We start from the raw sequence: 26542 nt of genomic DNA on the forward strand, positions 1-26542 counted from the left end.
CTGTTTACTTCTCGGGGCCTTTCTCGTGCTAAAGATTATTGATGCTAGCATGAAGTCATCAGCTGGTGGATGCTGGCAAAGACTACAGAAAGGCGGTAGCGCCGGGCAGATTTATACTAGCTGAAGAACAGATCCAGGAGGCACAAACAGACAGACACAGGGTGCTTTGCCTCATCTGTCTTGTGAATAGCTGCAGTTTTTTATATATTGGAAGTCCCTAGGGACTTATTTCCTGAACCCAGCTGGGGTCAAGCTCCTCGTTACCAGCAGGAGGGGTAGGACACGGCCCCCTGACACCAATTTAAGCACACCTGGTCTTGACAAGACAGGAATTTATAAAGTCAACTTGTGGCTTACTCAGACAATCCTCATAGTATCATCACTGGTGAAGCTGCACAGGTGAGGAGTGTGAAGTAGGAACGTGCAGTGTGGATTAGGTGACTGTCAAAGCTCGGCTGTCCTGTAGGGTTCAAGAAACCAGGGTCTCGCAGTGGCCTTAATCACCTCAATCTCTGTGTTCTCCCTACTCACCAATTTTGTTTTGCCACAGTTCACCCTGGCTGAGTACATTAGCTTGTATGTTAGTGTCTCTTTCTAGAGTAGCTTGTGCTGAGCAGGAAGGATCTGGATATTTTGCTGAAGTGTCTTTTTGATACAGATGTGCCTTGGGGAAGCCTCTGATGGGCCTGTGTCAGGAGGGTTGCTCCATGGCTTGGGTGACAGGAGCGGAGGCAGGTGGGTACAGTCCAGCCACGGGAGGCTGGAGATGCCGCCGCTTCTCCTTTCCTCTTGCTGGTGGCTCTCCTGCTTTTGGAGAACTAATTCAGCTGCCATTTCCCTTTGGGCCTTTATAATAGAGAATTAGAAAAAAGGACTAATGGATCTTAGGTGGCTTATTACCAACCTTGTTACCTGTGTCACAGCCATGTGTGCTCAAGGCTTGGAAGTTGGTGTGTACAGTAGTGATTCTGAGGGCCAGTCCCCCAGTAGATGTGTCTTTTGTTGCATTTCATCCCAGTCATGCAGAAGTACTTCAGACCAAGTAACCACATATATATGTTTAATTTCTTTTCCTCCCTATGCCATTGTTAGAGCTTGGTTTTCCCCTGTATGGAAAAAGCCATGCAGCTCAGGCACAGTTAACCGAAAGGGGACTCTTTCCCAAGGCTACTGGGCACAGACAAATCCTGGGATTCATTTTCATTCCCGGACTGACTAACACACCCTGTTCTCCTCTGGGTACCCCATGGGGGCTGCTATGGAGTAAGAAGTTGTGGAAGACGAGTCTTATTACATCTTTCCCACAAACAGAGGCCCCCCTCCTGCCCCTGTTACAGTTCCCACAATTGCACTGATCCAGACTCACTGCAACAAACCTATTCTTCCATCGGCAGCAGAAAGATGTCTAGAATTGCAGTATGGCTGAAATGACCCACAAAAGGAGAAGACAGGAGCACAAGAATATTCTGAGTATTAGAAGATGTAAAATGATAGAGCAAGGGCTCCAAGAGTGGTAAGAAAACACCCTAAGAAAAATGAAGAGAAAGATGAAGTTCTCTGCCACACAGCTTTAGTCTGTCTAATAAATATAATGCTGAAGATAATTCCCCAAAGATGTAGCAAAGCCAACAAATAGAGTAATCTTGAACAAGAGTGGGAAGAGAGGAAACCTGCAACTTTTAATGGAGAAGCCATTTCTTTCCTTTGGGGGGATCTTGCTGAGAAGAAGGAGGGTGTCTGTCTGCCGACTCTGCAAGTGGCCCTTTTTGAACTTCCCAATTCACAGCCAAGTCCTGTTGCTCTTCAACGGTAAGAGCTTTGTTGTGGTTGGAGGGATAAAAAAATCCCCATTTTTAATAAGATGATTTGCTTTGCAAATGTCTTCGTTATTTATAGCCAAGCCAGGCTTTGAACCACTAATCTCTGGAGGATGAGGGCAGAATCCCAGTAAGAAAAAACATTAATGGAGGAACCATGAGTGATCGGAGACCAGTTCTGGAAAAAGATGAACTGGACACTGTGCACAGGCTGTCGCAAGAGGAATGTAGGTTTGCTGTACGCATCTGAGCTCATTTCCAGTACTGGCTGATCCAGCAAAAGGCCTCAGCTTACGTTACAGAGTCTCCAAGTCTAAAGTTAGTTCAAGGGGGTCCAAAACTTCATCTTTATTTCAGCCTTCTCCCGGATACAGCAGCCCAGCCAGTTTGGTGTTTTGCCTGAAGGCTGGAGAGTTGCATCACGAGCCTGGCCTAGACCATCAGGCAGATTCAGGCTGAAATGCTCCTTCCTTGGCTTAAGTGATGATATTTTTCACATTTTTTCAATGTGCAGAGGTTAATTAAGCTTTATCACAGCCACACTGATTAGTTTCTGCTCTGTTTAATAGAGGTGGAAACCGGAGCACAGAAAGGTAAAGCTACTGCTTGAGGATTAAACCTCGATATCTTTCAGAGATGTTGCAGGCACTGGGCATTTTTGAGCATAGACCTCCCCAGGACTAGAAAGTTGAGGATGTCTTAGAAAGGAAATGTTCATGTCTTGGATAAAAAGAAAACTCTTCAGTGCCTGCTGAGAGTTGCTGTCTGGGAGCAGAGACCTGGAAGGAGTTTAGGGTCATTAAATCTGCATTTTAGCTCCGTCAGCCACCTCACATCATCCCATTTGTGAATTAATCAGCCGTTATCCTAGCATAGGTTGGCCGTTCATTTCCAGTAGAAAAGGACTGGAAAACTGTCCCACCAGCTCCTTGCTTTAATAGCTGGAAGCCTTATTTCCCACCTGTCTTGCTGGGAAAGCTTGATTTTGCAACCTTTCTGCCAGAGGAGCTCTACTGGTCCTTATTTACACCTTTGGCGTTGCTGCTTTGCCTCATTAGCGGAAGTGATCCATGCAAAGGTTCTGCACCAAGGTAAGGGATGCTGCAAGATGTGTGCTAACATCAGTGGCTCCTGCTCAGGAGTGATCCCAGTGTTCTGGGGAGGTCTCTGAAGCAAAACAAAATGAGAAATGGGATTTCTAGGTAGGCTGGCTTGAAAAAGACTCAGTTGCAGCGAGATGGCTGAGATGAGCGTTACCCTTAAACTTGGTCCAGAGCTGGCAAGAGAAAAGTGGATGCTGCCCATCACGGGGCTGCCTGTTCCCTGCCAGCATGGCCAGTGGTTCCCTCCCTCTCACTCCTCCATCCCCGCATCTTCAGTGCTCCTCTGCTCCTGGCAGCGCTGAACCAGCAGACCCCACGGCTCATGTCGTAGCCTCTGGCTGATTTGTGTAAGGGGAGGACAGAGAGAACACAATGAGATGTCAGAGGAGATTCCAAGCAATTTTTGCCAAACACTCAAGGGATATTTTTTTTATTTCCACTCCCCTCGCCCCGTAGGTTTTAGAATAATTTTTCAAGAGCACATATGCAAGTCATCTAAGGGAAAGAGAACAGTGAGTACCAGGGGCTGGTACACTGTGTTCCCTTTGTGTACTGTAGAGAAAATAGATAAAAGAAACAAAGGATGATGCAGAGAGCAAAGCAACCATCAGTACTCTCAGAGAGGTTCAGTCTGACCTTTGCAGACATGAAGGTCAAACCAAAAATCCTCAGGTGCCGGAAATTGGTCCCATCTTCCTAGGACCAGGAGACATTTACCACTAACGAAATGAGAGCAGAATTCCATGCCGTTTGTTGTTGCTAGAGATGAGAGGAAATGCAAGAAAGGGATATTGTCTTAGGTAAGAATAAGGATTATGTGCTTCTTTAGGAAGTAACTTACCATTTTATGACAATATCTGCTGTACACTCAGCCACCCACCCAGATTACACGCGGTAACAGAAAACAGCTTGGACCCCCCCGGCATCAGCGAGCTGGAAAGCTGGACCCCACGACCGCAGTGGAGCTCGTTAGCACAGGCTCGTCTGAAAGGAGACCCCCCTCCTCGGCCCTTGCCCCTCAACCTGCCAGTCTCTCCGTCTGCCGTTGCTGCTCCCAAGCCTTTAGATGCAGAGCATGTCCAGCCGTAAGCGTGGGATAACTCTCCTGCATCCCATCCGGGTTGTTTGTCTTGGGTCCCTCTCCATTCAGAGCAGAGGGATTTTGCATAAATGCATCGACACGTCTGCTTTGTTCACGCATGAAGGGTTCTCGGCATTTCTCATCCCACCCCCGCCGCGGCCGTCTTCTCCCTAACCCCCCTGGCATGGAGCTTCACCAGCTTTTGCATGATTTCCCTGCGCAACAGCAAATAAACCTGCCTGAAGCATTGCCAGTCAGTCAAACACAGTTAAAAACACCCAGTCGATTATTTTGGATAGAATTAAAACAAGCGATTGGAAGGAGGAGATGGAAGAGGGTGCAAGGGCGAAGCCGTAATGCCCTTTACTATGTAATTTGGTTTCATGTTCTGCACAAGAAAACATGTAAAATATGTAAACAGAGCTCTCCAGGATTGTAATGCAGCTACAAAGCCACAGATATACAGGCAGGCAGGGTGCTATTCTTCAGCAGAACGGAATGCCATCCCCAAAACCACACGATCATTTCTTTAAGCCTGAAAGTAAACTTTCTCATGCCAGGAGCGGAGGATTTATTTTTTTCTCTTTAAATGAAGGATTGTCTGCACTACTTGTGCAGAGCACTGTAGGCATTTGAGCCCACATCATCATAAGAGATCTCGTATTTTGAATGCCACTGAATTTTAGGGTGTTCATCTTGAGCTGTCTCTAAAAGGCATGGGGTTTGGAGGATAGTGCTTACCCAGGTTTCTCTCGTCATTCCCGCTGTCCCCACCTGCAAATAAGTATCTGTTTTAAGAAGGAAAAAGAAAAAATAAACCAACCCCAAACCATTGAGATGAACTCTCAAGCTGCTCTAAATCCATCCTGAATGGTGCTGCCTTAGTTGGAGCTGTTAACTGTTGAGGAACCCCAAATCTGTGCTTATTTTTGGAAATACTGCCTGTGAAGTCGGAGGATCAGTGTTTCCTCTGAGGTCATTTCAGTGGTGGATCAGATAAGAAACCGTGATTCACCCGTCTGTAAGGGGGCCCAGCTCCCCCTGCTATCAGCAAGAGCCTCCCCTGGGCCGGGTTCCCACCACAGCCTCAGGGTCCGGCTGCAGACTGTGCCAGGGAAACGTTATTGGTGTGTGATCAGTGCTGTGATCTGTCTGTGCGTGTACCTGCTCACTGGGAGAAGCCCTCATTTCAGAACATCAAGTTCTGCTTAGCCGTTTTGGTCATCGGGCCAAAATCCTTACACTTAGCACTTTGAGCAGCGGATCTTATTTTCCCGTTTTTTGGTAATCAAGCCTTGCATCATCGCTTTCAGAGAAGACAAGTCTCTTTTCAGAGGGAAGATGAAGCGCGAGGTAGAGATGACCTTCTTTCCACCTTTCTCCATCCAAATATCTTTGAAAAATCTGCCCCTCTAGCAGAGCAGATCTGCTCCTGGTGCCCTGCACTGTTTACACCGTGACCTTTACCTACTGGAGAAGGAAATCCTCTCTGTATGGAAATGTAACTGTTTCCCAGTGGTTGTTTCTGGTGGGAAAAGCTGAGCCTCGGCAGCTCCGAGTTCCTGCATCCCCAGTGCTCCCAGTCTGTCCTCCCAGAGGCTGCGAGGCTGAAGGAGCCACGAGCTTCCTTTCACAGATGATGCTTGTGCTTTAATCCACCGGTAAGTTCTTTTGGGAGCAGCTGGGAGTTTCTGTGAACTCCCCTACTGGCCTGGTACATCAAGGATTAAAAGCTCCAAGTAGTCTTTTGGCTTAATTTGTTAGAATTTGGGGTTTATCAGAGCAATCAGGGCTGTTGTGAGGTCAGAGGGAAGCAACAAGCTTCCCCAGACACCTGCAACCAAACCTTTGCTTGACTGGAGATGTGCACAGGCTGGAGGAACCAACTGGCTGTTGCACTACGGACTCTCCCTAGATGGTCCAGCTCATTCAGAGGAGTTTATTTGCATGGTGGCGGTTTCGTTACTCCGCAGTTTCAGTGGGAAAAGCCCAGTGAAGCAAGGGGGGAACCTTCTGATTTGCATACCACAGGCTAAGCCTTCAGGTATCAAGAAAAACAAGCCGCAGGGTTTAATCTTGATTAATGCACGCTGACACAGGGCTGACTAGTTGGATGGGAAACCGAGAGGCTTTGCTTGCCGAGGTGTAACTGTAGTCGGCTCCCCCGGACAGCTGATGGCTGATCCCCTCTGTGCCCCCCCGCACGCTCCCTGGGAGCCCCACCACAGCCTTCCCTCTCGCTATTAAATACAGGGCCTCTTCCCAATGCATCATCTCCCTGGATGTATCCAATTAAAGCCTGTTGACAGCCCAGAGCAGACTTATACCCTTAGGATTAGAGGCATGTGTATGTCTTCATATAGGGAAGGACAACAAGGGGGTGTCTGGCTGGCGTGCTGGGGGTGCAGTGTGGGAAGCTGAGCAGCTCCAAGAGGGAAAAGGAGCCAGGGAGAGAGAGATTTGCACCCCCAATTATCCTTGCATGTGGAAACGCTGTGTGATGAGGGTTGCATGTGGTTTGCGCAGCGTGTTTACATGGTCCATAACCCTAAACAAAGCTGAAAAGCATGACTTTAACTCAGGAATTAAAAGCGCTGGAAACCCCTGGTTTTCTGCACATGAGAAAGTTTTGTTCTTTAAACACACAGATGTTTTTAAATGAAAAATCGCTCTTTTGACCTTTCCTGAACGCGATCATGTGGTCAGAGCTGACATTAACCACTGCACGGCTGTTTGCTCCAGCTGCAGGCGAAGCTTAGCGAGCAATCTTTGGATCTCATGGTGGCACCTGCGTTGTCTCACATCTCCTGGGAGCTGCTCCTGTGTCCCCTGTGCTCTTGGGACAGCTCAGGGGAGGTGGCTTTAGGTACGGAGATATTTAGGGTCTACTTCTACTATGCTGGAAATAACAGTATTGTGGTTGTTGTCCTCCTTGATAGCTGAAAAAGATGTGGCTTAATTTTTTTTCCCTATTTGTCCCTCTTCCTATCCAAAACGTTGCCCAAGTGTTTCTAAGCATCTCTGTCCACCTCAGCCAGTGTATTATTCTAATGGAGAACTCCTCACCGAGCTGAAGTTCTTTAGGGATTTGTTGTTGTTGTCACCTTTGGGCTTTCTCTAACAAGTTGTGTGCTTACTTCATCCAAGCAAATTTGTCGGATCGTCTTTGGGAGGGAAGGAGGGGATGTTACTGAGTGGACTATAACAAGCCTGGTCGTGCTTTGCACAGAGGTGCCAAACCAGCAAAACTACAATGAATCCAGTGAGTCAGATCCACCAATATAATGTTAAAAATATATTTAAGACTGTCCTAAAGTGCGGTGCACATTCTGCCTTTGACAGTCAGGTTTTCTGATGCCATCTGCTCCCAAATGAAATGCTCCAGTCAAACACAGGGAAAAAAAAGCTTTAGCTCTACTCATCAGTGGCAAAAGCTTATGGGATGGGATTGTTTTCCTTTGCCGCAGCACCCCACAGCCAGCCTTGGCCCACAGCTACAAGCAAGCTTTGGACCTCGCTGGTTCAAGTCAGAGACAGGCAGTTTGGGAACCCGAGTGTGCAGCCAAAAATAATGTTCTGGCTACTGTATTTGTTTAACCTCCCTCTCCAGTGGATGGATATACAGTCTGTTAAAGCACTTATCAGTCTATAATGCCTTCACACTTTTGCGAGCAGCAATGTGGAAGCTGGAGATGGGAGCTTTTGCTGTGGATTGAAAATGTCTTTCAGCTTTATGAGGCTGATGTTTGCAAAACTGAAGGTGTAAGGTGTTGGTTTGGGGCTGTTTCTTTATGCTGTCTAACGGGTTGCATTTGGCTGCTATTTCTACTGGTAGATGTGTTTGTGAATTTGAAAATAATAGCAGAATGCACTTCAGGGTTTATTTTAAGAATTATGCCTTCTAGGAAAGATCCTGGCAGCGCTGGGGTGGAAGATGCTGCTGTTTGAGAGCAGCATCTTTATGTCCTACTGCTATGTTGAAGAAATAGCAAACGTCTGATGTGACTAAACAGGAGCACATGGCAAATTGCTCTGTTATGCTTTCCTGTGCTTCATATGAGCCTGTATTCTGCATTGCTGTGCACTTGGAGCCATCACTTGCTGGCGCATCCTTCCAGGGGACATTGCTGAATGGTAGAAGAGTGAGGAGCCACGTACAAATCGCACTCAGGAGCTCCAAATGCTCATGTTCGCTTGCAAGCTTGTGTAAAAGTTGAGTTGATTAGTAAAACTCATTAGCACAATTATTTCTTCTTTTTCTCACTCTCTTCTGTAGTTTCTGGTTCAACGAATGTCCTTGGAGCGGTCCTTTGAAACACACAAGAATCATCTGGTTAGGGTTTTGTTGTAAAATCAAAACTCCGTATTGTTTCTTCAGCAGGTCCATCTAGCATCCTAGATATTTTGATGACACTTGGCTGGATGTCAAAGCCAATGTGGGTTTGGGATAGGGCCAGGTAGAACTGATTTGCAGTTTTTTCAGGTATACCCTGTGAAGTTTATGGTTCTATGTGATTTTGATTTGAACCCACCGGTTTTAAATGAAGCTCACTTTGAATCTGGAAATAAGAGAAATTCAAAGGGTGCCCGTCTGCGTGATTTAAAAATTGAAATACATTGTTCATACAGACTCTTTGGAAGTCACATAGCTGCATTTTTTGAGAAAGCTAAAGTTAGTAACACACATTGAATACACATGCAATCTGGGCCATCATCTAATGCAAATATACTTGTAGCTCCTATTTGCTTTCCTGAAATTAAACCAACTTATATGACAAAATAAAATAGCCATTGCATCTCCCACTCATTTCTGAATCACAGTCCAGTGTTGCATCCAAAACTCTACCCAAGGAAATTTTCCTTTGGAAATGAACACTACCATTTTTATTGTAAAGTAGACGAATTTATCATCCTGTCACGCATTGCAGACAGACTATTGATGCTACATCATATCGGCTGCAGTGTTTTCATACTCATAAAGGTCACTTTCCAATTACCAGCCAAACTTTCAGGTGAAAATTGTGCCGAGAAAGCTGTAGTAGCATGCTAATTGAATACGAAGTCTGCAAGGTCCGGACACCTTCTACTGCTCCAGATTTGATGGGGAAGTGCCTGTGCTGGACTGGCCATAACAACTGGCAATGGGGTTGTATTTCATCCTGCCAGAGACGTAATCTGCTTCCCAATCCCGCAGCCAAACCCTGTTCTTCATTACACAGGAAAAACTGACAGACGAGATTTCCTCTTATTTCTGAGCCAACTGAATCTGGGAGTAATATAACATCAGTGTGTTACACCAGGGGTTTTATCAGCTTCCAGTTGATAAAGCTTTTCTGTTGATCACCTGCCTGGATGTCTTTGTCCTGGAGCAGGACGTGCTGCAGTTTTTCATCTTTTGCCATCGGGCCTTTAAGTACCCCAACGAAAACAGGCAAAAGCAGACAAATAGCATGAAATTTAGTAAATCTGCTTTATCGGGCATAGAGGACAAGGAGAGGTTTGGAGTAGAAGCTGCGGTTTGTGGGCATCAGAGGTGAGGGAAAATTGCTGCTGAGGAAGAAGCAGCAGACTAGAAGGTAAGAAGGTTAATGAAAGAGGGAGGACACAGCTTTTTGTCATTGTCTTATGTTTATAATCTGTGCTGCTGAATCTTAGATTTGGGGTTTTTATTTTCTTTTTTACAAAACCAAGAAATTTTAAACTCATTATCAGCACACATAAAATTTTAATATACATATCTTTGAATTAATATTTTAATATATGTAACTTTGAATGATTTTCTTAAGTTTTAGAGGCCAGTTTGAAATGCCTCAATGATGACTTGCGTAGTTGGGCAGACAACTGTTGACTCAAATCTTCTGACAGGACAAATCCAGAACACAATTAAAGAGACTAGTCCTAAAGCATTTCTGACCAGAACCTACAAAAAAACCCAGAGCAAAGTTTCCAATGTCACTTGAGTTAAGCCTATTTGTGTACAATTTTTGTCTGAGCTCTGTGGGCTCCTGAGGTTTGAAAGGGTCACAGAACTTGGCTGATTTTTGAGGTGTTCATTGGAACCCAAGTGGTGGCCTTTTTAACGGTTCAGCGCTCACTAATGTGGGCAATTTCGTTTTTTCTGTAACTCCAACCCAGTTCCCAGCCTAAATGAGAACAACAGAGCAACAGCTTTCCGAACAGATTGGAGGTCTGTGCTGCAGTCGGCAAACTGGGTGGTGTCCATGTGGCAGTCAAGCTGCCTTAGAATATTGGGCAATAAACAAGCAGGAACCTTTCTGATACTTAGCAACTGCACCATAGTTTCTCATCCTTGGGTAAGATTAACTTTAGGTCTGCAAGAACAATAACATATTTAAGAATAAAAGGTTTGGGTGACTGCCAGCCCGCTTGTCTGGCAATGGGAAGAGAAAGTTTTCATCTGTAAAGGATGTGTTAAAATGCTGCTTATGTCATGGTTGGGATTCTCTGGCATGTGCTGAGTTAAATATAAATAACATTCTGCAGAGCAGTCGCCTAAAAATTGTAGATTAATTACGTTTCAGTATTACAGTTGAAATCTGTTCTTTAGCTGGATATTCAAGCAACAAATTATGTCCTGTTTGTGCCTCCATGGGTTTCATATCAACCCATGAGTTTTTCTGTGCACTTGTACAACCTCAGTCAGGATGTTGTGTGCTCCACAAATAGATGGTCCTGTGGGTTTTACCAACAGATCCTGTTCCTGCTTGTTCTGTGGTTGCTCTTTGCAAGAGGGACAGGGTATAGCTTGTTTCATGCCAGAAACCCACAGCATCGCCTGCTCAGTGCAGAAGTGGAAGCAGGACAGTCCCCAGCAAAAAGAAGGGAGGGAGAGGCAGAACAGCCTCTCATTTTGGGCATGACAACCACTTCCACCCCTCTCCATCAGAGGGAGGCTGCTCCCTAATGCCTGATGGATGAGTGCTCGCCAAGGTCCTTCACAGCCATACTCAGCTTGATGACCTGGTCTGGAGGAAACCCCACCGTGGGACAACAGATGGGATTTGGGGAGCAGACAGATCTGTGGGCTGGAGATTTGCTCTGTTTGCAGCCACCCGGGGGTACGCAGAGAGGCACGTCCACGCCAACCACGTATGCCAGAGCTTAGTAGGGCAGCACCCAAGTTTAAATGGCAGCATTTAGCATTATTTTAATGTTACAATCTGAGAGACAAGAACCGTCAGTGTACACAGAGCCTGTGGTGTCTGGCTGTGCTTGCCTGATGGGAAGGTCAGAGTGGGATGGCATCTGGTTGTATTCAACCCACTCCTGTATCCTTCACACATGTACGTGCTTGTTTGTCCCTTCTCTTTGTAACATCTGAGCACCTTTTTGTGGCTAATGGCTTTTACCCTCAAGACACACATGTGAGTTGGGGGAATATCACCCTCGTCCTACAGATGGGGGCCTCGGGCCTGGAGAAGCCACATGCCACCCAGAAGTTGTAATGGGATCACGCACTGGGCACAGTCAGGGTGAGACCTGGTCCAGTGCCCAGCCCACAGGATCAGTGATCCTTAACCTGCACTTTGTCTGCAGCGGGAGCCCATCAACGCAACCGAACGTTGCTTGAAGTCATGGGATGGCTGGGAATCGATCACAAGGGTGCTTTCCAAAATTTGGTCTTAGCAAATTTTCCCGTATTACCTTGAAGGAAAATGCCATGAAGAAATGGAGTTGATTGCAAGAGTAAATGCGTTTTAGATGTGGCAATGAACTAAGCGCTTCCGATATATCACTTTTCCCTTTCTTCTGACACATCCCTTGGCCCCCTTGAGTAAGAGAAGGAAAACAGGAGAGGCGGTTTGAAGAACATGTTGTCCCTGTGATTGACAAGGGGTTGTATAAATCAGTCAAAGGGAATCCTCCAGGCATTCCCTCTTGTGGGAAGATCCCACAGTGCTCTCTGGCCTTGTTCATTCTGTCTCTCTATGTTTGTGTACAAAATGTGTGGGTGGGAGACGAGCTGGATTAGAACCTCCGAGAGGAACAGACATCAGCTCTTTTAATTGAAAGCAGCTTCCTAGGGAGGGGTATGACATGGGCTTCCAGTAAGCAGACACAAATAGTCCCCAAATACTTTGGAGCAGATACTAAGCTCCTGTGGATCCCAGTTGCTGTGAGAGTCTGAGAATCTGGATAAACCCCAGTGAGCGAAGCTTTGACTCCTGCATGATTCCGTCATTCTTCAAAGCAAATACTTTAGTGTTTGGTAACACCCTGAAATGAAAAGTACATCTATGTCTTCTTCCCTCCACAGCTGTCAGGTGCTTTAGCTGCTGTTTTGCGTCACTGTAGCAAACCGGAGCGCATTAAGAGATGATTTATTTCTCATAAGTGTGAATTCCTATGGATTTGTAGCCATGAGGAGAGATGCTGTTTTGTCTTCCAGGCCGTTGGAACCTGTAGCTGAGAAGTGATGGTATTGCAGTTATAAGTGCCTTCCCACTGCTGCCATCTCCTAGGGATGCCATAAAGGCAGAGGTGTGGAAGATTCTGCCACCAAGTAGTTCTCAGAGTTTGCAGTTGTGGTGTGGCCTTCAATAACTGGGTATAACTAAAAAGGGATGTATTTTAAGACGTGTGTTAAAGCTTGTTGAGATGGTGGAGTTGATAGCTGATAGGGACTGGTTATCCGATCAGGTTATTGTTACCAAATCTTAAAGAACTCTTTGGCCATGAGCTGGGTTTACTAGATAGCAGCTAGAATAGAAAAGGCTCTTGTAGCCACTCCTGATGTCATGTCTGTTAGACTTTTCCCAATATTCTCAAATATACTCTTCTCCTAAAAGAACTTTTTACCCCAGTACCACTTTAAAACACTTGTCTGAGTACCGATGGATCAGTCTCAGCAGGAGGAAGCTTATCTAACCTGTTCAAACCCGACCAGTCTACTGAGCCTGCACACTTCAATTGCACATGTCTCAAACACAGGCTCTTTATGCAATGTTAAGATTTTTTGCTAATATTCTCAGGCAGAAGCAGAAAGTGCTGGAGTTCACACAGGCACACAAATCAAATAAGGCATTTAAAAGTTATCAGAGATTTCCAACCCGCCTCAGCAGGGGTTTATTTTGGGTTTGATTCAAACTTTTCATGAAGGTCTGGGTGAGTTCTTAATGCAGGTTCTCACTCATCCATTAAGTGACACTTAAAGTGCACTAAACGTCGGTACTTTTGTTTCTTTCGACCACCTTTATGGACCAATAGAGCAGGAGGAGATATAAGAATAAGAACAAAATCATATCAAAGTAATGAGACCTTTGTTCATGTAAAAGAGCTCTCTGACCATATAAACTGCAGATGTGGGTAAGATAAATTCCCTAGCTGGAGAGGTATTAAAATAAAAACCATGCTCCCAACAACAGACAGGCTGCTGAAAATGCAAGAAGGGAGGATTGCGAAATGGTACATGTCGAATTGCTGGCCTGGATTGCAAATGCCAAAGATAGTTTATGTAAAGCCTTGCTCTGCTGTAAAATGTAACACTATCCACTGGCTAGCCTCAATGAAGCTTGGTCCCAGTTGTTTTAAAAAATAAATAAACTGAAAATCTTCTTCCAGCCCATTAAAGCTGATTTATGTTTTGCCCATAGATTCCTCTGGACTGGATCTTGAGGGACTCAGATTATAGAGGTGATTACCTCACTTTCAGCCAATCTGGTTTCTCGTTCGCAGGCATCCCAGGCTCTCCTTGCATTGCCCAGGCTTTGGCTGCTGAGAACAGGAGAGCAGTTCCATGTACATTTACTGAATGGGCATAGAATTTGGAATGGTTAAAAATATCTCTGTTAATTCTCTTGTTTCACTTCGGGGTTTTCTTTTCGGTTTAATAATCGGGGAAACGGCATATGGGACCAGCTTTACTGACAGCACATCACCACCTGACTGCTCAGTTCAGCCTCTGGTCTTGGAAAGAAACCTGAAACTATCCCCAAGAGGACATGGCTCCAGGTGGCACCTAACGCAGGTGGTCGGTGTGAGCAGTTGGGCTCTCCTGTGGCCAGCACAACTGCTGGACATGGTTTGGCCTCTTGGGTTGTATTCATGGCTCCATTGCCACTATATAAGGTATTCCCTCTGTCCCCACACCTCTAGTAATGACAGTCACTGAGTTCACCAAAGCATTGTGGATCTTGACAGGTGCCCTTAGATGCTCCTGAAGCATCTAAGTTGTGGCCTTTTGCACAGTGGACGTTTCCTTCCTGGTTTTTGTTCAGGGAATGAATGCTGTGATCATGCATTTTCATTTTTTGAAGCAGCTTCATTGAGCAGTGTGGTTTCAGGGTAAATCCTAACATTTCTTGCAGCTTCGTTTTCTCATCTTTCATACTGACAGCACTGCGAGGCTCGCTGGTACTGGAGTTCTGGTGTTTTCTTCTTTGAGCTTTTCATCCACACCAGCACTTGGGATTCATCTACTTGTTCTTTACTGAACAGAGCAGTTTGATTAAGATTCCACTGCTCCCTGCCATGGAAAGTGCTATAGGTGCACTAGAAACTAGTTAACAAAACAAGAAACTAGTTTGCTTAAATTGGGTTGTAGAGACAGGACTTTCCTGGCTATGCTTGCTTCCAAGTTTAACTGACCATCTGCGGCTTCCCTGGGGTTATAGGAACATGCAAATTTAAATAGGACATTGCTTGAGCACCGTGAGGAGCATCTGCAGCCTGTCTGTGCTGCGAGTTGGTACGTTCACAAGTGATCGGCATTTGGACTCCAATGGAAAGAATCGTGGTCCAGTTGGGTGGGAGCAAAGTTGCTCTGAATTATGTCAAAGAGCTTGTACCAAATTAAGAAGAAACTGCTGGCTGCCATCTGACTGCCGTGAATCTTTAGCTGCTTTTCATGTTTAAATTTTACTTACTGAGGTGGAAGACCTGGAAACCTCACTTCTGAATAATCTCGTGGTATTTAGAAATGTCACTATTGTGTATTATTTTATTCTAGCAATGTGCCTGGACTTTTTTTCCTCCTCTCAACAGCCATAATCCTTCCTTACTGTCATCTATGCCTGTTTGGGTGTTTCTTTTTCCTCCCACAGGTGTGTCGAACGAAGGTGATTGACTTGAACGATGGTGTCTCTCAGTATGCCTGGTATCCCTGCACGGCCAACTTCCAGTACTCCCACATGACACAGACCATTTTCTGGCTGAAGGTAGGGTGTGCACATCTCATTCAGAAGTCTCCTCTTTGCCTGCCTATACAAAGTTTCTTCAATAGGCCAAAGATCATGAAACAGTCTTCCCAGGGCCAAGCTGCTCCTTCCTTTGAAGTGTGTTTAGTGCAAAATAGCAAAACAAAGTCTCTGAGCACTGTCTAGAGAGTCAGTGGTGAAGTCCCCTCCTGTGACAAGGCTATTGAGTTTCTGAGAGGTTACAGCCTCCAGCTGCAGGGCTGTTTGGCTCAAGTTTATCTAGTTTGTATAGGAGGGATTGAAAGAGAAGACTTCTGTGTGACGTGGGACGGGAATTGCTATTTTAAAAGTCCTGTGCTATCTCTTGGGGTTTTTTTAAAGCTCACCACAGTTCCCCAGCTCAGCCTTTGTGGGTCTTTTGTTTTCCCAGGCTTATTTTTCCCAGCCTATGGTAGCTGCGGCAGTCCTAGTTCACTTGGTCACTGATGGGACCTATTACCTGGATCAGAAGCAGGAGACCATCGGCGTGCAGCTGTTTGATACCAAAGAGCAAAGCCATGATCTTGGTAAGATTGTACTCTGTTCAAATCCTTCTTTATTGCTTACTTCATCTCTTGGTACCCACATTCCCAAGCTGACCAATACTCCTGCTCAGTTTTTCCAGCATCAGACAAAAAAAAAAGTGCTTGCTTAATGCTCCAAGACCTGAGTTTCACTAGGGTTTGTTGAAAATTATGCTCCATATTATACAGACGCTTCTCCATACCTGTTCACTGTGTGTTCAGAAGTGCTTAGTTTCTCTTTAGTCATTAAAATAAGCCTTATTTCAATGTTTCACTCATAGCACCCACCTGGAGAGACATTGGCAATGACACAGATGAACTGCTGGTAGTAGGGAGTGAGGGATCTGCATCAGCTGCTGCAGCAAATGCTTCTGCTTCACATTGTGGTGTTGGGTGGATCTCAAGTCCTGCTTGCAAGGAGGTTTCCATAGCTATTTAATGCAAAGTATTTCAGGTTTGATAAAGGTCTAACACCATGGCCCTTGCGGGATGCTTGCATGGCCTCAAGAAAATGTGCGTGACAGAGGCTGTGGACCTGCTAGGTGTGTTGAAGTCGCAGGTTAGACTATTTTTGTTTCTACTCTGGACACACTTCCCTGAACCTGGGCAGGTTGTGTCTGGTGAAGTGGTTCTGGCTGCATTTATGCTCCGGCACCAAGGAGCTCACCTGAGCTCCCATCTCCATGTCAGGGTAGGACTTGGATGATCCCTTTCCAGATGTCCCCTGCCCTTTTTTCCACTGGGAAGAGTGCTGGCCATGTCATCCTGAGAGCAGTTTTTAGGAAGACACAACCTCCTTCCTCCAGCTTTCTCTTTACCGTACCTTTGTAATTTTGACAAGCTGAAACTCAAATGAAGTTCCTTGTAGTGATGAGAAGGAAGGACACACACAAGTGACAGGTGTTGGATGACTCTCCATGGTAATATATAATTTGGTGGGGTGTGGAAGAAAAGAAGGAAAATATGTGTGGTCTCTGTTGTCCAAGAACAAACTGAAATTCATAGCAAGTTGTGCAGGTTGAGTCAGGATAGCTCCCAGTTTGCCAGAGCCCCTGGATTAGTCTTCTCATCCTTTCACAAAACAGTGGCACATAGCTCTTTCCCTCTGAGAAATAAATGATGGAGGCGCAAGCATGCCAACAAATACTTAATGTGACATTTTATAGAGACAGACAGACAGATTGTGAGGGAAAGAGAACAAGAAAGAGGAGCAAAGAGGAAACTGAGGTTTAGGTTTTGAAATCCTCAATGAAGTTGCAACATGAGTCTGGCATGGCTCAGACTGACGCCTGGAGATCTTCACAGCCGAAATGCTGCCCTTCATCATGGAAAAGCCCCTCTGACCTTTCCAGAAGAGGCTGGCCTAGAGCCGAGGAGAGGTGTAGGTGGGCTACCCAGCAGTGCTCACTCAGACAGGGCTCCCAATCCCTGTTTTGTCTGAGTTCTGGGTGCGGCATTAAGTCCTTTTCCTGGATATTGTATTTGATGTGTTTGAATTATCACCGTGGCAAGCTAGAAACAGCAGTGGGGATGCAAACTTTGGCAGGCACCAGGTGCAGGATTGACTGCAGACAGTCAGCCAGCCTTAAGCAGAAGTTAGTGGCAAGCTAAAAGTATGTCCAAAAGGAAGCAGCAATAATTTTAAGCTTGATCAGTCCTCAGTGTGCTAAAGACACTCCCATGAGCAAAATGCAGCCTATCCAGGAGTGCAGTTTCCCACCTTGATCTGAGCAAGTTTTTACCATGTAGATTCCCAGAAAATAATGAAAAAGCTTCTTCTGAGTCTTAGTAGGAGACAGAGATGTGTAGGATATAAAGCCCTCAGTGCCGTTAGTTCAGAGCCCTTGCAGACACTGGGGTTCAGCTGCTGGGCTGTGCAAGAGCTGGCGAGGGTTGAATAGATGGGTACAGAGCTACAGAAACAAGCATGGAGACAGCTCTAACACCTCTGCCATGGGCACCTGTGCTATCCTGAGCAGGTGTTTTCACTAATGAAGGCAGGTAGTTAAATGAACCTGACCTGTTCAACCCCTGTTTACCTTGTTGGAGTCAGAAGGCACCAGCAGCGCAGCTCTGAGGGTCTATTTTGTTGTGGACACCACCTGAGTGCGAGGAATGAAATGGAACGGAATAAACAGCCTCATACCATAAGGTCTTTCTTGGCTTTCCATCAGAGAAGGCAGAAACTTCCAAAGAATTTGGGAACCCGGGATTTTGAGTATTAACTGCACCTGTTTGTAAGTGAGAAACGTGCACCATTCCACAAGGAGCTGATATCAAAAGACTTGTGGGAGGCAAGTAGACAGGGAGGTTATTTCAGGGTCAGGTAAAGACCAAAACAAGAAGAAGTTTGCTTTTTTATATATATATATATATATATAATTTTTTAATTACAGGAAGATTTTTTTAAGTAGAGGGTGGGAGATAGATGTTTAAAGAGAGTGGTCAGAAGTCTGTCTTAATTTGCAGGAAATCGCTTTCTAAGGAGAAAAGTGAAAACTTTTTTATTCTTTCCTTTTTGAGTCAAGAAACCTGAACTGGGAGGAAAAAAGAAAAAAAAAAAAAAGTGAAATAGAAATCCCCGAGCCAGTTAAACATGCAAATAGAATTTATTTTCTTTTCAAGTTTGTAAGTGTATCAGGGTAGCCAAAGGGCCTGGGCCAAAGCTGGGAGTTCCAGTGAGACGAGTGGAGCTGGAGCCAAGCTGATCCTCGGAGCGATGCCACGGAGCCGCGGAGGCAAGGCTGTGCCGTCAGCCGTCAGGCCCTGAGTCTCAATTAATGCATCCTGAGGCCAGCCGATGGCTGTCTGTCCTTTGAGTTACTCCTGAGATGGATTTGGCCCATTTGAATTGAGGTTGCCTCTACTTGAAGGTGGGAATTTCTCCCCTACTATCATTGAGTGCCTTCTCTGCTGAAGAAAAGGGATTTAGAAGTCTCCGTGTCACCTCTCTAGTGCTTCTTTGCACTCGAGACACTTCTATTTTCCCAAGACGCAATTGTTTTCTTCTCAAAATGAGCCCACCTGTAAAATCCTCGGTGGGTCCATCACCCTTGTTTGTCTCTCCAGAACCATCTTTACCTATTTTAGCAAGAAGCAAGATACCTTCAGGCTGAAAGCCATCAAAAAACTCAAAACTGGACACAATTAGTGTGGAGCTCATGCAAAAATGTTGAACTGTGAGTGCTAATGACATGCACAGCGACAAACAAGCCACCGCTGCACTGCCCATGGTGCACAAAGCCACCCAGCCTGCCGGCTCCGTTTGATGCGCGGTATAAAGGCTCCAACTGTCCTCCCAGGCCGGTTTTACAATAGCGCGACTCCGCTTCCTCCGTGATGGTTGCTCCTGATTTAACAGAGCACAATAGAAACGTAGCTGTGGTCTAAAGAAACTGCTCTGAGAGCCTGCCGCGCTCGTGGAGAGAATGGCCGCCTTTCTTCAGCTGTCTGGAGGGATATACGTCTCTGCTAAGCTCTCCAGAGTGATTTGGGAAGCCCCTCCGGGCAGCTTTCCATAACTTTTCAGCTCTATAGGGCTGTTCCTATGGGTGAAATGATTCTGAAGTGCCCACGGCTTTCAGAAAGTGATTGTGTTAAGTCTGACCCTTCCTCTGATCTTGTCTCTCCTCTGGCAGGTGTCCACGTCCTGAGCTGCAGGAACAATCCGCTGATTATCCCCGTCATCCATGACCTCAGTCACCCTTTTTATCACACCCAGGCTGTCCTCATTAGCTTCAGCTCCCAGTTTGTGGCCATCTCTGGGGTGGCCCTGCGTTCCTTCCACAACTTCGACCCCATCACCATCAGCAGCTGCCAGCGAGGACAGACCTACAGCCCGGCGGAGCAGAGGTGAGCCCGCAGCCCCGTCCCCCTGCCTCGCCACCCACCACCCCCGCGCCGGGGTCTGGGGGGGACAGGGGGGACACAGCAGCTGAACCCTGCTGACCCTTTTGTGTCGCCGAGGAAAAAAACAGCGGTATTCTCATTGATCAGGATGGATGGGACATTTAACCCGCATGGGATACTGTTAGTGAATTATTTCCTCTTCCTTTCTCCTCCCTCCTTTATCCCAAGCTTGGAATTGGGGCCAGTTAACTCTCCATACATTCCCCGGTACAGCATCGTTTTTGCCACTCACACCCCAGCCTTGATCTAAACTGCTTTGTGCTGCTAAAGTGCTACAGGGACCTCCCATGGAAACGGTCGCGCAGAGACAAAGTGATGCTTGTGCCCCAGAAGGGCCGGATCCTGCAAGGTGCTCGGCCCCGTGCGGTGGGTGCTTGGTCACCAGTTTTCATGGTGCTTTTACGGCTGGGGTAGGGGCCCCAGTACCTCTCCGGATCCAGCCCACATTTTGAAAAGCTCTGTGGGACCCCCCAGGATGAAAGGTTTATGGCTACCGTTTTATTCTTGTTGTTATTACAGACACATCAATAGATCACCACCAACCCCTCTCAGTCTCTGCTTTACAGCATCCCACAGAGATTGTGACCTTTCATGGCCTCTGGTGCGGCAGCTTCATGGATCCTTTCAGCAAGGCAGTGAAAAGAAGAGGGGAGAATTTAGCAAAACCCCTGAAAGAATCATTTTTTTCCTCCCCTTTGTGAATTCAAAGTTGTGAGCAGTCGTCATACCATAGTGGGAGCAATAGTAAAAACAAGTTGCATACCCCAGCAAACCTCTGCTCAGCCTCCTAAACAGGCTGTCAGGTTTTTTGATAATGTCCTGGCTTGTTTTTAGGACCTGCTTTTATTCCAGGAAAGGGGAGGTGGAGAAGGGGGTGAGGGAAGGGAAATTTTTCCTTGTTTTTTTTAAAAAAACAGGAGTATATCTGTAGCTAAATCAATCCAGTCAGTATGTTCTGACCTAGATTCGAGGAGTCTGATCATTCTGTGCAATAGGTTGTATAAATTCAGAGGCCCAAAGACAGCAGGATCAAGTTTCAGATGAGAAGTCTGCTGGTGGAAATTTGCCCAAATCCCAGCGCAGGAGCGGGACACAAAAAAGAGCGAGAAGGTCCCAGTGGAAGGAGATGGTGAGAAGCACCAGGGCTGAGGCACAGGACCACATTCCTCCCTCTCACGTTTTCAAGTAGGAACTGAACCATTTGGTCACTTATGAAATTAGAAGTGCTCTGCGTTTAGAAAGTTATTTCCTTAATAAAAAATGCATTCCCCTTAGGCAGAGCTTCAGTGAGCCTCTGCAGCCCAGCAAACTAAGCTTTAGGAATCTCTTGAAGAAGAATCACCCGCCGTTTGCCTCTTTTATTTTCCTCTTGAATTTTTCTTTGTTTCTGTTTTTCCGTTGTTTTGTTTTCATGATGCACTGAACCATTTCAGCCCCTTGTTCTCAAAAACTTCCACCAGAGCCTCGCTCGCTCCCAGTAACAGTAGATTTTGCAGGTTACAAGACTGGACTGATCATAAAGTTTCCCATGTTAGAACTAGAAACTCTCGGAAATAAAGCCCTGATCCAAAGCCGGTTGAGATCCGTGAGACTTTTTCCATTGATGACAGTGCTAGACTGAAAAATCTCCAGTTTACCTTGTAGTGGGATTGTTTTGGGTGACTATATACACTTTCATCTTCTATACGAGAAACTCTAAGCAGTTCAGTTATCTGTGATGTAGGGAAAGTCATACTTGAAGTTGTGCAGGAAATAGGTAAAAACCAACAACCTCTGCTGTCACCTGCCATCTTTTTCCTTCATTATTTCACCCAATCCAGGAAGAACATAGAAAGAGGGAATTTTTAAAACATTTTTTCTTAACCAGTTCAGAAGTTGGATGTGGATTCTGCCCCCCGTACTCACAGTCTCCCTGCCCGTCCTTCCCTCCTTCCCTTTCCCCACTGCCTGCATTTCCCTAATATGTTCTTTTAAAAACATATTTAATGTTTAGAGTAACTTTCCTTCCTACCTATAAGCATCAACTTTACCGCTTTCATTTTCCTTAGGTCAACATAGATATTTTTGACTGCTTTTTGGCTTCTCTCTACAAGAGATATTATTTCTCTCTCTTCACAGAGAATTATTTTGATTGGAGAGGATTTATAACCAGATACAGGTAGTTCTAGGCGAGGGTGCAGATTTTAAATATGTGAGGGAAAAGAAATATATTGGCCCTTAAAAGTTAATACAGCTTTTATTTTGAGGTGAATGGATCACTCCCATGGGTTAATGACAACTTAATAAGTAAAAATAAAACATGCGCTCACTCTTCTTTCTTAAAATATGTATTACAGTTAATATTTTAGGAGAGGAAAAGGAGCTTAAATGCAGAAGTCCCATTGAACTTTATAGGAAGTTGTTCTCAGTCATCGTTAACTCTTTTGAAAATCCATTCCATCCTTCTGAAGACATTTATAGAAGGTCTGAAAAAAAATACTCTGTACTTTGCAGTTGTATTTTCCCAGTTGTTGTTTTTCCTGCTGCAGCTGCCCACGGGCTCTTTGTTGTTTTCAGCAGAAGTTTACCTCGCTGCTGGAGATGTGCTGCAGAAACAACACCCTTTATTCTCACATTGCATCCTTAGACTGCATGTAACAGCTCAGTTCTTCTCTTGCGCTTTATAGCTCAAATTATCACACTTTTATTATTTCCCATTTAACCTCATGGTGTGGACGGTGAGATTGGGTGTGCAGGAGCAGAGATGTAATTGCCCACCCTGCGGTCACTCGAGCAGCGAGAAAGCCCTGGTGCTCTGGGGCTGCCTTTGCCAGCGGTTCCTCAGAAATCAGGTTTTTCGCCTATTCACCAAGTAGGAAACCTCATCCAGGGGGTTCCCAGCCCTGGCCAGACAGACCTTGGGTGGTGCTGCCATCCCACAGGGACATTTCCCTGCTGCATCCCCTCGTCCATCCCACTTGGTGTCATTTGCTCCTCTCCATTTGCTCCTCTCCTGGAAGCTGCAGGCGTGAGGCGTGAAAACAGAGGTAGACACCCCAGTTCAGCCATCACAATTGTGGATTTCAGGAGTTTTTTGCTTTCTAATCCTCTATTAACTCCGTGTTGGTAATAAAGATAGGGTTCCCTCCCCCTAGAGCACACTCTGCTTGCCCGCGGCTCCCCGGTGTGTGTGCCCAACGTTGTGCAGCTCCTTGTGCTCTCCGGTTAGCAAAAGGATTTGCCTTTCTTTGCTTAAATTGTGGCACAAACTCCCTGTTATGACTGCAAAATTGCCTCTTGCAGGGGAGATTTGGGGTTTACCTTCCTCCATAAGTGCGCACATCGGGGTGTTTGGCAGCTGGGGGAACCAGCACTGGAGACCAAGACCCAATGCGTCTTGGGCGCCGTGCAGAACCCTCCTCCCAGCTGCACCCCTCAACACCCCAAACAAGCCCCAGACCCCACTCCAGCTCTTCTCTTTGTCTTGTTCTCCCCTGCTGTCAGCTTCCCCAACAAGAAATGATGAAGATAAATCTTCAGCAGCGGAACAAATGCAACCGCCCTTTATAACTCTTTTTTGTTTTTTTCTTTTTTTCTTTTTATAAGGGGCAAAAAAAAAAGGGTTTCCTTCATCTCTTTTATTTGTGATTTAGTGCAGCTTTCTCTTTTCCGATTCGGCTGCCTTTCCCCTGCCCTGCGTTCTGTCATTAAGCGCAATCTCTGTCAGCTTGCTTCTGGCGAAATTAATGAATTTCTCACAGAACTGTTAATCATAGAAGCTTTGGTCCGTGACATGTGTTATAATTCAATGGGTTTTTAACCTTCGCCCCATTTTGGTAATTGGCAAACGGCATCATTTGGCTTTTATTAAAGCGGAAGGCGATGGGTTTTCTTTGTTTGCCTGGCCAGGCTCTGGCAGGGAGACCTGCAGAGCTGCTGACGCCCCGGCACTCGATCTCGCTGGCAGGGCCAGGGGGCTTGGAGAGCTCGATCGGTTCAATACGGACCCCCTTGGGCAGGAAAATCTCTGCGAGCAGAGCTGGTCCCCAGGGAGAATGTGCCCTGGACAGAGGTGGGGATGTGCTGGCTTGTTCGTCTCCTTCTCCCACAGCTTCCCTGGGGTTGGATCAAGTGTTTTCTGTAAATCTCTGGGTTTATCTTCATTCCAGACCCTATGGATTTGAATTGAGGTTTTGTTGGGGTCGTCAGTGGAGTCAGGCCCAATGGTGCTGTGGTGAGATGGCAGAAGGGACCGTAGGTGATGCCACTCTTCTGGTCACCCTCATGGACCAGATTTGAGGGCAAACACTGAAAGGGAAAGGACTTGATCCTTCTTCCAGTGGGACAGTCAGCGTGGGTTTGTCCATCCCTGTCGAGCCTCAGGGATTCAGGTAGATGTTCTTCGAGATGTTGTGTTAATACAGGGAAACCAATTTATTTTAGCTGAAGCCTGAAGATAAATGCATTGCCACCTTTATAGTTCAAACTTCTTTTTTTTCTTAATTCCTACAACAAGAAGTGTGGCTACCAGCTTTTTCTTTTCAAAATGCTGCATGTTTGTTTGGATTAGAGAGGGAGAACCTGCTTTTTTTGCCTTCAGATGAATCTCTGCAGAGAAGACAAACCCATTGTAAGGATAAATCTGTTGGAAAAACCCTCAGAATGCTACACGTGTGTGAGTTGTATGTATGGCGGTATAGAGCAAAACCAAATTATGCTTCATTTCTGCAGCCCAAGCTGGTCTGGACTAAGGGAAAGGAAGTTTTTCCTGTGTACAATAGATAATGCTATGGCTCTTCTCATAACAAGTGTATACCATGAGCTTTTGTGCTCACCTATGCATATATATGTGTCAGAGCTATCAAGAAGGAAACAAAAATTTAGGGCACTATGTTAAGAGATGAGTTCTTGGAAAACTGCTTGACCCCAGGGTTAGGAAAAGAAAGTTTGGCTGCTGTAAGCTGTTTGAAAGAGGAAGTCCTGGATTATTTTTATGTGAGGAAGGACGAGTTCCACTTAATTGTTATAATTCTCTATAAACATGTTAAAATACAAATGTTTCTAGGATTGTGTCACTAAGACCCCAATTTAGCAAAGCCCTTAGCTATTTGCTTACATCTCCCTGTAGTCAAATCTATCAGTGGGACTTAACCGTGCTTTTGAAGTTAAGCACATATTTAAGTGCCTTGCTGAATTGAGGCCAATATTGGCACAGAGAAATAAAGATTTAGAGGCTAATGACTAAGCTCATTTAGATTAGGGATGGGTAGAGTGGATTTGAATAAAGTAAGAACTGGCGCAGATCTTCAGCCTACATGTGAAACTAAGATCGGGGCTTTTGACATCGCTGAAACTGTCTTGATCTGTGTTTTTAACACCCTGAAGGCAATGGAATGTGAGCAAGAAATCCACTGCTTCTTGCACTCACCTTGGTGTGAAAATGTTGCTTTAGGAAATTATACACTACCAGGGCAAGAACAGGAGCAGGTGAATTCCGAGGTGGACCTAGTAAAGTAAACGCTGCCAGGGAATACCCTAGGTACCAGCACTTGTTCATTGCATATATATATATATATATATATTTATATCAGTAAATCATTGGAGTGGTCCTTGGGTTCCTTGCACAGCTTTTGTCAAGCTCAGCTCATACTCTGGCAAGCAACTCTCAAGTGTTTTGGGGTAGTTAGGGCAGACCAGGGGTGATTTGAAATAAGCAGCTTTAACAAAGCCACCCAGTTCTGATTGCAAGAAAATGGGGTAAGCTCTCCTCCTGTGCCAGGAATCCACATGAGTTATAGAAGTTATTTCATTCTTAGTTGTTCTATATTGTTTCTTTCTGGAGAAATGCATAGTTTCTGGAGCATGTGATGAGTAACCACTGTTAAATGGCAGTACCCATGCAAGAGCTTCTGTAACCCACAATTCTCCAAAATGGATGTGATGGGCTCTTTGTCTAAACTTCCTACTTGGAGATATTCAATTCTCCTCCTTAATTCTGCATTTGCAGAACTCAATTCAGGATCGTGACTTCAAAATTCATTGGGATTTACAGCTGACAGTAGCTGATACCAAATTGGAACCAGTAGCTAGAGAACCAGAAATATTTAAATTGGAAACATTTGGTGGCAGTGGTTGTTTTTTTACAAAAAGTGAATGGTTGTATTGTTTGTCACTGAAGTCATTCATATAGAGTTACAGACAGAGAGAGCTGCCCAGATGATCTGCTAACCGAGGCATAATCTGGAGCCTGGAGGGGGTGGCTAAAAATGTTCCCTGGCCATTTAAGAAGACCACAAGGGGACTTGTAAACAGAAAGAAGAACATCACAATAAGTGTTTCTTAATGCCTTTGTCTGTGGCGTTTCAGTTCTGCAGGACTTTTAAGCCCAGGCTTGCTCATCTGGTGTCCTGATATGAACTCAAGAAACCAGATTCCTTTTCTCCTTTACATTGATGGAAATGAAAAGTGATGCCACTGACTGCTGTGACGTTGCTCCAAATCTCCCTTTGTGCAAATTGCAAAGGTTTTCTTAGGCTCACCTTTCCCTCTGAAGCCATTCATGGCTCAATTCAGTGCTACATCAATGTTTAACACGTTGATTCACATAAATAATAGCAGACCTATTTCATTTAATACTTAAGTTTTTCAACTTTGGTGCAGAAAGGCTTTCAGATTTTGTGGGAGTTTTGCAATGGGCAGTCAAGGTTCACAATATGTGCTTCTGAGAATGGCTTGGCAATAGTGCTCGTTTTTTTTCCTCAATGAGTCAACTTGCTCAGCGCTGGAGCCCTGGCATGGGAGGAACTGGTATTGCAGCCTCACCCTCTGGAAAGCAGAGGGAGCAAAGTGATGGTTGGTCTTCATGGGTAGGTGTAAGTGGGACCTGCAGGGAGGGTTCAACAAGACGTCATGCATTGTTTACAGTCTGACTCAA

General features: G+C 45.5%; 1 protein-coding gene across 1 annotated transcript in view; it reads left to right on the forward strand.

Moving 5' to 3' along the window:
• The window catches only part of PAPPA (pappalysin 1), a gene marked incomplete at its 3' end in the record, with an annotated part of 174517 nt that overhangs the window by 106652 nt on the left and 41323 nt on the right, over window positions 1-26542 (forward strand). The window contains exons 11-13 of the mRNA XM_080356158.1: window positions 15065-15178; window positions 15588-15723; window positions 19359-19572. Coding sequence (XP_080212284.1) covers window positions 15065-15178; window positions 15588-15723; window positions 19359-19572 — 464 coding nt within the window. The remainder of the gene's footprint in view (window positions 1-15064; window positions 15179-15587; window positions 15724-19358; window positions 19573-26542) is intronic.

This window comes from Nesoenas mayeri (assembly GCF_963082525.1).
Source record: "Nesoenas mayeri genome assembly, chromosome: 18".
Lineage (NCBI taxonomy): Eukaryota > Metazoa > Chordata > Aves > Columbiformes > Columbidae > Nesoenas > Nesoenas mayeri.